This window comes from Lates calcarifer, linkage group LG5 (assembly GCF_001640805.2).
Source record: "Lates calcarifer isolate ASB-BC8 linkage group LG5, TLL_Latcal_v3, whole genome shotgun sequence".
In the NCBI taxonomy this organism is placed as follows: domain Eukaryota; kingdom Metazoa; phylum Chordata; class Actinopteri; family Centropomidae; genus Lates; species Lates calcarifer.
In genome coordinates, this window is record NC_066837.1 from 20,742,007 (window position 1) to 20,755,643 (window position 13,637).

The window sequence follows — 13,637 nt, forward strand, 5'->3', positions numbered from 1 at the left end:
GTGTGCTGTAGTGTGGAAATGTTTTTATTAAAGTTGGAGACAAATTAAGAGGAAATTTGGGGGAAATGTTGAGAAACCTGAAGGGGTCGAAGGGTTTGGACAAAAAGTAACCTAATCAGAAAAAAGAGTGCCAAAATATACAGAGTAAGTTGTTGCATGTCTCAGGGTATTTTCAGTACGGTTGACATATGCCATTTGAATACTGGTGTGATCAGTTATTTATTATTCCGCCTTTGTCTTGCATTTTATTGATCATATCAGTCCCGTTTTTCCGCGAATAACCCTTCAGTACTTTGCAGCTGTTAAAAAAACTATCCGGTTTATAATGTGTTTCCATTCAAACACAAACCTGAACCGTGACGGCCCTGTCTATCCTGTACCACACTGATGACAAACACTCAGATAAACACCGATATGATTATTTATCCACGGACGAAACGCAATTTCCTGGTCAGCCACAATCCCCCGCGCTGGCCGCGTTGAGATGCGCATTCACACTGAGTTGCCAGTTTCTCCCCGGAGGACGGAGCCGCTCCAGGCTGAATTACATGCGCAGTCCTGCCGTGAATCACACATCACCACGGCAACCGGCGCTCACACCGAGTCCCCGTCAGCATCAGTGAGGTCCGATCCCATCCACAGGCGACCGGAGAGCACAGAAAACCACAGTAAGTTTATATCCTCTTTTCTACATTAATGTCTCTGTGACTGCAGTGTTGTCTTTGTGTACTGTACGGACGTGTTTGCGGGTTAAAAAAAACAAAAAAAAAACAGCTGCGGAATATCTGGCTCTACAGTATGAGAGATGTTCATTCACATGATGCGATTAAGTGATTTAGTGCAGGTAGTTCATGATTTCTCATCTGCCTTAGGGAATGAGTGGACGAGCATCCTACCTTTATCTGGGTGTTATGGAGCTTTATGTGTTTGTGAGAGACTGAATAGCGTTGTAATACGCACTGAAGCTTCCTCCACATTATATAAGAGGCTACAATTAAATACGTATGCTTTAATTTATGGCTTTAGGCTGCTTTAATGAAGTCCACAACTCATTAAAAACAAGCCTCCCCATGTAGAAAATGTACAGCGTGAGAATGAAGATCATCCAAGTATGCAAAAAGGGGCTCCGTGGGCTGACATAACACCTCGTTCAGAACCATAATTACACAGAAAATTGGTTTTATCAGCCTTTTATCTGTTTCATGTGTGGCTGCTGTATCTCTGCTCTCTGATTCCTCTGGTTACACAGCCTGTATATCTTGTCGCAGCAGTCTTCAATGCAGCAAGTTCAGATAGGCATGGCCAGTGAACCCTAAAGAACTTGAGAGGCACAGGCTGCAAACAGCCTGCTATTACCTATTCATAACACAGCATGTATTCACCTTTAGAAAGCTGTGTCTTCACTGCCCTGTTTATTGAGGAATGTGTGTGTTAAGTTATCACGATGAATTAAACTATAAATAATGTTGACATTCTTTTACATTCTTTGGATTTTAATGTCATTTTAAAAGTAGTGGCCGTGCATTTAAAAAGATGTCATCTGCAGCTCTTTCAGTTGCGGGACGTGTTTCCTGTCAGAGTGTGGGAGCACTGGGTGTTTGACAGCAACACTCGCCTCATTTGTTAGTCACAGATTCAGGATGATTCATCGTACCCACACTTCACTCCAACTCTGGGGAGGAAAAATGGTGGTCAGGGCAGATGACCACTTAAACCGCCCACTCACCAAGGACAAGGAGGGCAATATACTGTAGTCTTGAGTAACATACTCATTCAAGATCCTTTTCATTTACCCGACAAAAACTGCCTTCTCACTGCTTCAAATTAAATAAAGAATTTAAAAAAATATATCAACAGATACTGCAAAAGAAGACATATCTTTGTCTTTTACACAATATAGAGATTTGATGAAATCTAAGTTAATTAATCTGGGTTTTTAACTTATTAAGTGTTTAAATGTATGAAAGTATGTTGTGGAATCTCTAACCCAACAAAAAAGCCTGACATTAAAACATAAATATATTATCATATAAGGCTTCCGCTTGATGACTGTATACAGTATTGTATACTTCCTTCTTTAGTAGATCATTCATCCACAGTAAATGTGTCCAGTGGCCTTTGTTAATGATCCAGTATCTCCTTTATCAAAAACACATTTCCTGTGCACCAGGGATTTCTCCTGCAGCATAAAAACTGTAGCACTTTGCCTCCTGGTGTGTGTATCATTGTGAGTCACTGGCGTCAGTGGGCCTGTGGGGTCCTTGGCTGGGGGAAGGTGTTGTGTTGCACTGTGTGAATGAGATAAGTGGCTCCTCACCTCTTCCCTCCACTTTTAGATGATCACTTGATCGAGGGGAGAAAATAGAATATTTATCAGGGCACAGAGGTGCTCAGAGCCGTGCTGGTGGCTCGTTTAGATTTACATGTCGATTATAAGCATTAAAGATAAGAGACTGGTGGAAGAGATTGGACTGAGCTGAATCGATACACAGTAGTTATGAAACATGTTTACGCTAGACTGATGGGTTTGATAAACAGGAAAGACAAAAGGCTTCCCTGTGAGTAGCTGGTAAACACAGAAGTCTGTAGTTATTTAAACGCGCCTCCACTTTCACCCACATTATTACTGTTCTACTTACCATAACCTCATTGAATTATTCACCAGGCAATTATTAAAGGAAGAGCTCAAAATATGCCTGTCAATGTCTTATTGAGAGTTAGATAATGCTCTCATTTCTCTACAGTCAATATGAAGGAGGAGCTTGCGGCCAGTTAGCTTAGCTTAGCATTAAGACTGAAAATAAGGGAAAACAGCTACCAGATCACACAATCCACCTCTCAGTACCTCTAAAGATTACTAATTGACACACTATATCTCCTTCATTTAATCCATACAAAAATTGAGGGGTAAAAATGATACAATGTGGTTTGACGATTTGGATATAGCACGTGTCTGGTTATTTCTCGGTTGGTGCAGTTGCCAGGCAACCAGTGAAGACTGCTCCCAGCCGAGAAACTGACATTTTTACGCTTAAGTTTTTTAATACAAGATACAAATTACATACAAATAAACTCATAATTTATGTTTTCTCATTATGTACATATAATGTAGTTTTTCATTTAACAAGCTAACAAGACTAACGGCTTTATGGCCATGCTAGCAGCTCTAAGACACTGAGCTAGGCAGTGTTGCTTTGAGCTAAATGTTAAAATCGCCATGCTAACATGCTCACAGTGGCATACTGATGTTTAGCAGATATAATGTTTACCATGTTCACCATCTTTATTTTAGTGTGATAGCATGCATGCATTTGCTAATTAGCTGAGCCCAATGGAAATGTCACCAGTTTTGCAGGTATCTGGCCCTGAACCAATGTATTGTTCATGGTGACAGATGAAAAGTCAAAGGATTCATCCTTTGCGCACAATTCTACATGTATATACGTAATAATTGTTAAGATATTTTAGTCTGGATCAAAGTGGTGTACTGACCAATATTACCATCTGTGGAGCCATTTTGCTAGCATGGCTAAAAACTCCTTCTATTCTTCTCTATATTACTCCTGTTGTGTGCTCTTTTTACACATCATACTGTCATTTTCTCCATGTCCTGGCAGAATTCACGGCTCAAGTTACAAGCAGTGCTGTCACATTTGGTCACAACACACACAGTCTGAGTCAGTCTGACCTGAGCTGTTCATCCCTGCTTTCCAGATCGGTCCAGGCATTTTCAGGCAGCAGAGCAGCCATGGTGAAGCTGGGCAGCAATCTGTCTGAGAAACTGGAGAAGCAGCCATCTGTGGACGACGGCTTTGATAACATCCCTCTCATCACGCCCTTGGAGGTTAACCAGCTCCAGAAGCCATTCGCAGACAAGGTAAGTGCAGCCTGTTAGGTGTGTGTTTGTGTCTCTGCCCACTTATGTTTGTTTTTCTCTGAAATATGTTCTTTCTAAGTCGCAAACGGACCACAACAAAACCATGTATTATAGCATTATAGAAATAGCCAACAGATTACAACTTGCTGCAGAATACGTCTGGACAAACAACATTAAAATTAATGTGGGTGTACTTACCTTTCCAGCATAAGCCCCCAACACTGCTGTATTTACCTTTCCTTACTTTCCGTCACAGGTTAAAACCTTGGCATCAGCCCACACAATGTAAGCACCTCTTTGAATGCATAATACACGAAGAAAGCCCTCACAGTCATATTTTGGCTGGATGATGTTCTCAACAGCACAGGATGTTCCACACGCTCATTAGAGGGTGTTAAAACATTAACATAAAAAACACTTTGTAGCTTCTAAATGTCTTTTTAAGGCATCGATTAAAACTGGCTACTTTTGCAAATGATGTGCATGTATTTTTAGACATGCAGAACAGTGTTCTCAGTGGATAAAGGCTTGCTCAACCTGTGCTGAACACTGGGGGACAACGCCATGCATTAACTATAATGTACAATTGCCAATTAGGAGTTCAGAGTTTTTTTCCTAAGACAGTCACAGTTACAGAACATTATTTCTTCTTCAGATCATTGTGAAGACATCGACACAGTACCAGCTGCAGCAGAAGAAGAGTAAGCTTTATGTGCCAAACATCAAGAAACTGAATATCAACTTCTACAGTGATGTTTCAGAGAAAGCCAAGGTACAAGAGCAACCTGATGACAGGAAATCTGCACAAATTCTGTCCCACAAACACCATTACCAGAGCCTTAAATGCTATCTATACTACTATATAGCACCAAATGTGAATTAATCTGCAGCTGAAAATAGTCCCCAACAATTGGAGAGTATTCTCCTGATTGAGTAATTTGCTAAATAATTTGCCAAGTGCCCAGCTGTTTTTAAAAATGCAATTTTCTATTCATTACACGTTTTTACAACATCAGTAGAGGATACTAGGATTGGGGTTGAGAGCTGCAGACAAGGGAAATCAGAAAGTATAGGTTTTAGTTGACCACTACGTTCATGTGCATATATGTGTTGTTGCCTAGATCACAGGTCTGATCCTCATCACTTTGGCCTTCTTGACCAGCCTGCTGCTCTTGCTCATGTATAAAGCCATGTGGTACGACCAACTTACCTGCCCAGAGGGTTTTATCCTTAAGGTAGGCACACACACACACACACACACACACACACACACACACACACACACACACACACACACACACACACAGAAAAGCTTACGTACTCAGGTCAAGCCATTAAGGGGGCTATAAATAAATACTTTTGTTTAAATCATTCAAAAATGAGCTAAAATTATTATTTGTACCTAAAGAGGCGATAGTGAGTTACTGCACAGTTTTGTACCCTTAGTCTAACATGAGAGGATGAAGTAGTAGTAACTGCACTTAGGCTATAAACCTGTGTTGCAGTTACCCTCTCTTGGAGACATTCCTCCACTGTTTCTTCAAGCTCAGGAATTTCTCATATGTGACACCATCACATCTCTGCTGGTAGCCATTCCTCCCATGCACTCGCCTCAATGTCGCCACAGGTCTCTCATCTGCAGTCCCAGTCAATCCCATTCAAAACTCCAGATGGTGCAGTGGCAATGTAGACTGGTAGACTGCTCCCTCTACTTCTTCTGGTAATCCTTAAATTGGCACTAGTAAGCCCAGTCCCAGAACATGCATCCAGCACGTGCTCATGCACACCCCAAATGGTAGACAGATACACAGAAAGGACTGGTAAAAACTTGTAGATTTCCTCACTGGGATTTGTCCCAGTGTGCCCAAAGGCCAGTCTGACTGTGGCAAACAACACCTCCCTGCCCCCTGTTTGTTTGCAGTATCAATTTGACAGTTGGGCAATTCTTGCTCAGGAGCCCTGTTAAAGCACCACATAACATATGTCACTTTGCACTTTTTGTGAGGTTTTTGATTTCATGTTTTCACTAGTCCTCTAAAACCGGGTGCACATAAGCACACATACGGTTTCTTAGACTCGTGTCTTCGTGTGCACAGATGAATAAACTGCATGATTTACGGAAAGGAAGGGAAACTTTCCGCTACTTTGTCTTCCTGTAGTGAAGCAGGGACTATCAAAACCAGCTCATATCAGAGCCTCATCTTCAAACATCAGACTTCTTATTACATTATCTATGCCAAAGTAGTGGGTAGAGTGCAACACCCACTTGAAGGGTACTTACACAGTCTACAATGCAACTCATCTTCTGCTTTGTTCCTTGGCTCACCCTCACATCAGTCACTTCTCTCCAAACTAGAGCTGGAAACCCAAACTCATTATCTCCAAATGACACCTTGAAGGCATCGTGTACCGAGCCAGCGCTGCCACGCATGTTGGTTTAAGATCCTGTCTCACAGAGAAAAATGAGAGATCTGGAGAGGCAGAGAGAGGGAGGGAGAAGGAGGGAAAGGGAGCGACAGAGCCCACTTTCTGGTCAGGCAGAGACTGGGACGCCTGCCTGTGAATCGGAGGGGTCTTTAATTAGGGCTGAGCGTGACTAAACTGTGATTAAAGGCTTAACAGTGAGGGGGGAAGCAAGGAAGGGAAGGGGGGAAGGGGGGGGACCTTCCGGCAAGGCTTTTGAAGTTTTTGCCGGTTACAGTTGCTTTCAGCATTTTTTCCTGTTAATGTGTTGTTGGAGACATAAAAAGAGGAGTGAGGATGGAGGATGTCAGGATGGAGTAGTCCACTGCTGTGCTTTTTAGAGGTCCGGCCCCTCGCTGTGAGGGAAGGTCAGGTAGTGGATCCTCCAAAGGGAGACACTTGTGTGGACAGCGCAACTCAGTGGGCTCTGTCCAAAACGTAAAATTAACAGGCTGGGCATCCAGTTTGTTTGATGTAATTCACCCACGTTGTCTCATGTTGCACAGCTTTCCTATCTTCAAAAACAAACAAATGTTCCCTTCTAAATATGTTGCGAAGGATGCTTTTTCCCTAAGTGAAAACAGGACTGAGCCTGCATGGCAACTGTGGCTTATTAGTACTTAAGTCTTTAACTTCATCTGTGCTCTAGGATGAAGAGAGACTCCCTTGTCAGGAGGCATTTTCACTCCTCTGATCTGATTTGTAGAAACATTTGCTGGGCAGCTTATTAGAGAAAACCTCATTTTGTACCTCGCATTACCCATTTGTTCTCACTTGTTTCCCACTGATAAAGTTGTAACAGGCCTTACATATAAAAATGTGCATCCTTGACTTAATAGTCATCATGATTTATGACACAGGTTTCTGGTGATATGAATTAATGGTTTGTGCAGGATTTTCACAACATTTTGTGATGCATTCCCATGTTTTTAAGACCTTGCGTTATCCTCTGGAGCACCTTTTAATTTGAGTTTGAGAGTTCGTTCTTGCCCTTGGAGGTATAATCTTAACTTGAGGTTTACTTTCTCCTTTGAAAATGAGCTAGGCCCATGACAACTGAGCAAACTCCATCCACTAATGAGGACTGATGAGATACAGTTGAAAGCCCTGGAAAAACATAGTAAATGAACCTTGACATAAAATTGCTTCAAATTGTTAGGGCTCTCTTGTGTGTCGCCTCCTGAGCAGGTCTGAAATGTATTTAATGGAATTTCTCTTGCAAAGCGCACAAAGGCAAAGACAATCTCTACATGTTACATTACATCTCTCCTGCTTTCTTGTCATAGAAAACCAGAATGCTCTAGAGAACAGCTACACTCATGCATGATTATTTGACACGTCAGCAAATACAAGATGAACCATGCAGAGGAAAGCTCCGGCTCTTGGAATCGTTTTTAATTACTTTGGTATTTTTATCCCGAGACTTTTTAAAGTTTTGACCCTGACATACACCAGAGTACAAGACAGTCTGTCTGCAGACAGAAACCTCTATGGACACTATTAATGTGCATTATCAACAAACTGATGATTTCACCTCTCTTCTCTAGGGCTTCATCTAAGTTAAACAAGCTATTCAGATTTTTTGATGGAATGTGTCATTTTCATAACAAAAATAGATGAATACATTCAGCTCCATGGTGTGCTCAGACTGTATCCAAGGAAAGTTTGTTTTATTGATAATTATGTTCATAAATTACAATCAGGAACCAATCTACAGTCTGTGTCGAACCTCTGGTGGAGACTTTCTATGCTGTTAATGTCAGAGCTGTGTCACCTAAATTGAAGATAAATTTGTCTTTCTGTTATAACAGCAGAAGCACTGCACCCCAGCAGCTCTGGAGATGTACTACACAGAGCAGCAGCAGCAGGAACAGCAGCAGCAGGAGCCAAGCGTACACGGCAGCACCAACACCGGGCTGTACGCTGCTCTCAGCCACCTCAACCAGATCAAGAGGACTGGACCTGAGCTGCCATCGCCATGGTTACCAGTCATCAGCGCTCTGAAGGAGGCTGAAGTGGCCAAACAGGGCAGCGAGCCCCTGAAAGGAATGCTGGAGGGAGAGGAGTGAAGGGTCTGATGGAAATGCAGGTGTTAGAGGAGGAAATGATGATGGCCAGTGCCATTCATAAATGTTTGTTTGTGTTCGTGTGTGTGTGGAAGAATGTGGGTGTGTGTTCAGGATTTTTTTTCTTTTCCCAGACAGTCCACTGACTATACTGGTGCTCCTAAACCTTAACAGTGTCTGAATATCTGCCAAAATTGTGAATCAGCAACGTAAACCACAAGTTTACTCAGCTTCAATCCAGTTATATTCTGTTAATATTTAATATAAGCTAATACCCAACTCTAGCTGTGTGTGTGTGTGTGTGTGTGTGTGTGTGTGTGTGTGTGTGTGTGTGCGTGTGTGTGTGTGGTGAGTTGTTGCGGTTAGAGGCAGGAATGTTATTGAAGTGTTGGAGAATGTGCCTGACTTTTACAGTGTTACTGAGTCACAAGTAAATTCTGCCATCTGCATTCTGTGTACATGTGTGTGTGTGTGTATTTACACTCATGTAAATACATTGTAAATGCATATTCACATTCATGCGCAGTGTGTGTGTGCATGTACTGTACGATTTGTGCACTTGTCTGAGAAAGTTGGAGGTGAGACAGGAGAAGCGAGGCGAGAGCTCGGAGCGAGAGGTGAAGATAACAAGTTTTTAATGAGATCACTGCAAGTTTCTCCTCATCACTCCATCCTGTTATCTCACCGTCTATTCATTTTAGTCTCAGAGGGGAGCGTATGAAATCAGCGGTGAATGTGCTCACACTCCGGCCATTAAGACAAAGAACTATAATTGTCCATTTGCTGAAATGAGTTGACTCTACATCTTATTATCTCAAGACTGCAAAATTACAATTCTGTAAAATTAAAGTCAGCTGAAAGTGTGTGTTGCTCTTACACACCAAGTGACTTGAGTTACACGATCCACAAGCATTCTGTCCGTTTTAAAACGGGCTTGCGCGGTGGCTTTGGAAAATATCAATATATCAAAAATCTCTAAAAAGGTCTTTGCTTTTGGGTTATTGAGCATGGAATTAATCACCAAAAAGTAAATTTAATCAATGTTAAATGAAATCTATAACACAATAAAGTGTGCAACAAGTAAAAGGACCTGAGTATTTCCCAAAGCCACTGAACAGGAATCTTGTTATTTGATATTATGTGTGTGCTACTTAGTGTAATTATGGATGAAACTTGAGAACTTAATGTGTTTTACAAAAATTCCACATTTCAGTAATGCTGTATGCTCATATGTGTAAGGTGATTGTAAAACTAGCCAATTATACTTAATTCACATTTTGTTGCTGATTTTGTTTTTGGTTTATGTTGCTGTAAGTATTCTGTAATTCCCATGTACACAGTAATAACCACAGGGTTAAATCATCATGATCCTTATATGAATGTATGAAGTAGCTGCTTTAATCGTGCAAGAGATACAGTATAATTAGTGCTTATAACGTACTACCTAAACAAGTCTATAGCCTTTACATTTTTCTATTTATTTCATTAACAGTCAATTTATGTGTATACTATTTGGTGTCTTTTGAATGGAAAACTTGTGTTTCAAATCTTGTAAGCTATGTAAGTATGAAGTATTCTTTTTAAGCCTGTCATACAATCAATTTAGAGGGAGGGAAACAATAATGTGAAGTTTATCTTTCAAAAATACACAGATTTTTTTTTTTAAACAACCAGAAATAATCCACAACTACCTGTCAGGTATTATAGTTTGTATTAATTTACTCATCTTGGCTGAGAGACCTTTTCTCCTTTCTCTTGCCATTTTTTCAAATGGCAGATATCTTATTTTGAAACAGAACTCCTCATGTGAGTAGGACGAATGTGAGATCACAGCACAGATTGTCCCCTGGGTTCGAGTGCCAAACATTTACATCAGACCCATCTGCTCTGATGTCACTGACTGGACAGAAATAAATGACTGAAGTGTTGAGTTGTCCCACTCACAATGAGCCCTGTTGATTTAGATTCATTGCCTCTAATGACCAGAGGTAATGATTCACCAAGACTGATGAAATATTGGTAGTTGGATTTAACAAGATGCACTCATGAGGTGTTTTGAAACTGTACTGCTGCAGAAACCTTACAGCTAACCCTAGAAGTCAGAATACATCAGTGGTTGAATCTAGCCAAGTACTTCAACAACTCATCATATGTTTTGTAAATATAGCTGTCAGATAAATGCAGGGGTTGAAAATATTCAAGTACTATACTTGTGTACAATTTTAGGATACTTGTACTTTCCTTTTTGTGTTACTCTTTATGTACACTACTACATTTCAGACACAAATATTTATTTATATGTACTTTTTATGTACTAAGATCCTTTACTTACATACAAGTAGAAAATCACAAGTTGAAAATATGCCATTAAAAGAAAGAGTCCTGTGTTATGTAAAATTGACTTACTAAAAGTACACATGTATTGGCAGGAAAATATACTTTAAGTATCAAAAGCACTCATTCTGTAGAAAGTCCCATTTGCATTTTAATGCAGCTGGTCAAACTAGAGGTCATTTTAACTACCTTATGATGTTGGACATGATATTTTATTAGATTGTGTATGAACACTTTTAATCTGTACTGTACTGGACTGTAACCAGTAACTATAGATGTAAAAACTGTGGAGAAATTGAGTGTAACTGCAATGTAAATACATTTATTTGACAGCTGTACTTACTAGATACTTTGAATATTAGATACAGAGCTTGCAATGAAAAATATTCCTCACTGACAGCATAGTTGGAGTTATCGCCACCTCAACTACCTGCAAAAGTAAAATGCTGTTTGCACTTTAATGAATCAATAGTGATGATCAACAGCAGCACTTGGCAATAAGGTACACAAAATACTGAGTAATTACCAAAGAATGAGTGAAGAACAAATGTTGATGAATTGATGATTGACCCTGAATTGAGACCTATATTGTTTATATTGATAAGTTACTTAAAAACAGACCAGGAGATAGTATCTTGCTGCCCACTAAAAACCCTGTTCATGAGTCATTAACTCTGAATCAGCTGCTGAGTGGCACAAACTAATATCTACTAATTAATCACTAATCACCTAACTTAGTTACTTTCTTCTGCCCTTAGCACAAAGTATTACATCATACTGAGAAATTACAAGCAATACTTCATTACTTTTGTCTTATCCTATACTTTTTTTTGCCGCCTCATGTAAAACTAACACGTAGCTACTGTGTTTTTACTGCTAATTTATAATTAGTCCCTTCATGACAAACCAAAGATAGCAGGATTCATTACGTTGACTTGTACCTCGCTAATTCTAAAGTTAGCCTGCTTTTGTGTACCGTATGTGTTACCCATATAACAATGACAGGGTCTGCGTGGTGCATAATTTTACTGTTGATATTTAAAGCATGTTTTCCTTATAAAACTTAGATACTTTTACTCAGGTAAAGAGGACTTTTAACATGTAATTGAGTAATTTTACAATCTTTAATTGCTGCTTTTATTTGTGTAAAGGGTGTGAATACATATACTCGTACTGCATACCATTCCCGCTCTCTGAGATACACAAGAGAAAGACGCCAATTCATAGGTTTTTGTGGATCATTTTCTATGAATAGGATTAAGATCTAATCCTATATGACCAGCAGAAGAAACATGTACAGCTCCTATTACACTCTGTTGCTCAGAGATGATCAGTATGCATAGAATTCAAAATATGATTCCTTCCATCTCCTCAAACTTTAGTTTAGCAATTCAAAGCCAAGCCACATCCTCTCTCTCTCCCTCTCTCTCTGCTGGGTTCACTGCTGTGAGCCTGTCTGCATCTCATTTACACTCACATATTTTCACACCATTGCTCTAAACCCAGGGATGTGTGGCTTGAAGTTTTTGCACAAGTGCGTGTTTCCTTGTCAGAAGTGCATGTGTGACTATGAAATCATTAACCTACAGTTATGTGTGTGTTCATTGAAGTTTGTGTATGTGTCTTTGTGTTTGAGCATCTGTGTCTGTCAAGAGTGTGTATTTATGCTGTGATGTGTGTGTGTGTGTGTGTGTGTGTGTGTGTGTGTGTGTGTGTGTGTGAACCCATGCTTGGCTTGTTAATTAAATCTACATTACGCCTTGTTTAGCCTTAAGGGTTTTTTCTTCTCCCCACTGTTACTGGGTGACATACTTTAGACGCTGTTGGCCCAGGGCATGGAACTAAATAAAGTGCTAAAAACTATTTATTAGGGCATTTACAGATCCCGTGCTTGGTCAAGGCACAGCATGTTGTGCCAAAAAGGCTTATATTCCGGGCTGGGGGGAAAATCATGTAAAATCACCCGAGTAGTCACGTAAAGGCCGCCAAGCCCCATTTTCCTGCTTTATAGGATCAACAGATCTAAACAGTAAAATAGCAGGTTGGCTTTTTAATTTGTCCTGACCGTTCAGAGTCCCCCCACCCTTCCCCAGAGTTCCCCCGTGAAGATTGGGAAGGAAGGCCAAGCCAAGAGTCATTTAGCCGTTAACATCCCACTGGAATGAGATTCCTCTGAACCCTGATGTCACTCAAAAGTTGGAGAGGAGGAGGGAAGATTCATGGTGATGTAAGTGTTGTTTTCCTCTCTTTCCTTTTCCTTGATTATCTGAAGCTGATCAGACAGGAGGTGTTAAGATGCAGCTCCCTCTGAAGCAGTGTCATTGTTTCAAAAAAATGAAAAGATGGTTAGATGTGCAGGGAGGGACAAGAGAGAGAAGAAAACAGAGAGGAATGTGTGACAGAGAGCAGGGCCTGTACTCAAACGGCTCAAAGTTTTTGAGTGAAAAAGGTTTACATACATATGTAAATACACTTTACACACTGAGAAGACTACCACCACTCTTCTTTCTGTATGATAGATATGAAGCTACAGCCAGCAGTCAGTTAGCTTAGCATAAAGACTGCAAATACGTGGAAACAGCTAGCTAGGGTGTTCCATGACTGGGATTTGTTTCCAGGATGTCAGAATGTTGTTTTTACACACTGATTTCTGTACAGTGTAAACAAACAAGATATAATGTGTTAAGAGATGCTGGTGGGTGGGTTTGGCAGCTTAGGACAGGATCAGGCTAGCTGTTTCCCCTTGTTTCAACTCTTTGTGCTAAGCTAAGCTAACTGGCTGCTTGCTTTGCCAAAATATTTAACAGAGTGACGTGAATCATATCGTATAACTCTCTGCTAGAAAACAAATTTGGGGTATTTACTAAAAACGTCAAACTTGTGCCTTAAGAATAAAT

General features: G+C 40.4%; 1 protein-coding gene across 1 annotated transcript; it reads left to right on the forward strand.

Annotated features, from left to right (window-relative positions):
- The first annotated feature begins 269 nt into the window (after positions 1-269).
- caly (calcyon neuron-specific vesicular protein) lies at positions 270-10,352 on the forward strand. The gene is made up of 5 exons (XM_018679714.2): positions 270-668; positions 3,715-3,877; positions 4,533-4,649; positions 4,999-5,112; positions 8,152-10,352. The coding sequence occupies exons 2-5, from the start codon at positions 3,749-3,751 to the stop codon at positions 8,407-8,409; spliced, it is 618 nt and encodes a 205-aa protein (XP_018535230.1). The 5' UTR covers positions 270-668; positions 3,715-3,748; the 3' UTR covers positions 8,410-10,352.
- The last annotated feature ends 3,285 nt before the right edge of the window (positions 10,353-13,637 follow it).

Coding starts and splice junctions, on each gene's coding strand:
- caly (XM_018679714.2), top strand. CDS start 3,749: ATGGTGAAGCTGGGCAGCAATCTGTCTGAGAAACTGGAGAAGCAGCCA. Junction 3,878..4,532: donor AGAAGCCATTCGCAGACAAG/GTAAGTGCAGCC, acceptor TTTCTTCTTCAG/ATCATTGTGAAGACATCGAC. Junction 4,650..4,998: donor ATGTTTCAGAGAAAGCCAAG/GTACAAGAGCAA, acceptor GTTGTTGCCTAG/ATCACAGGTCTGATCCTCAT.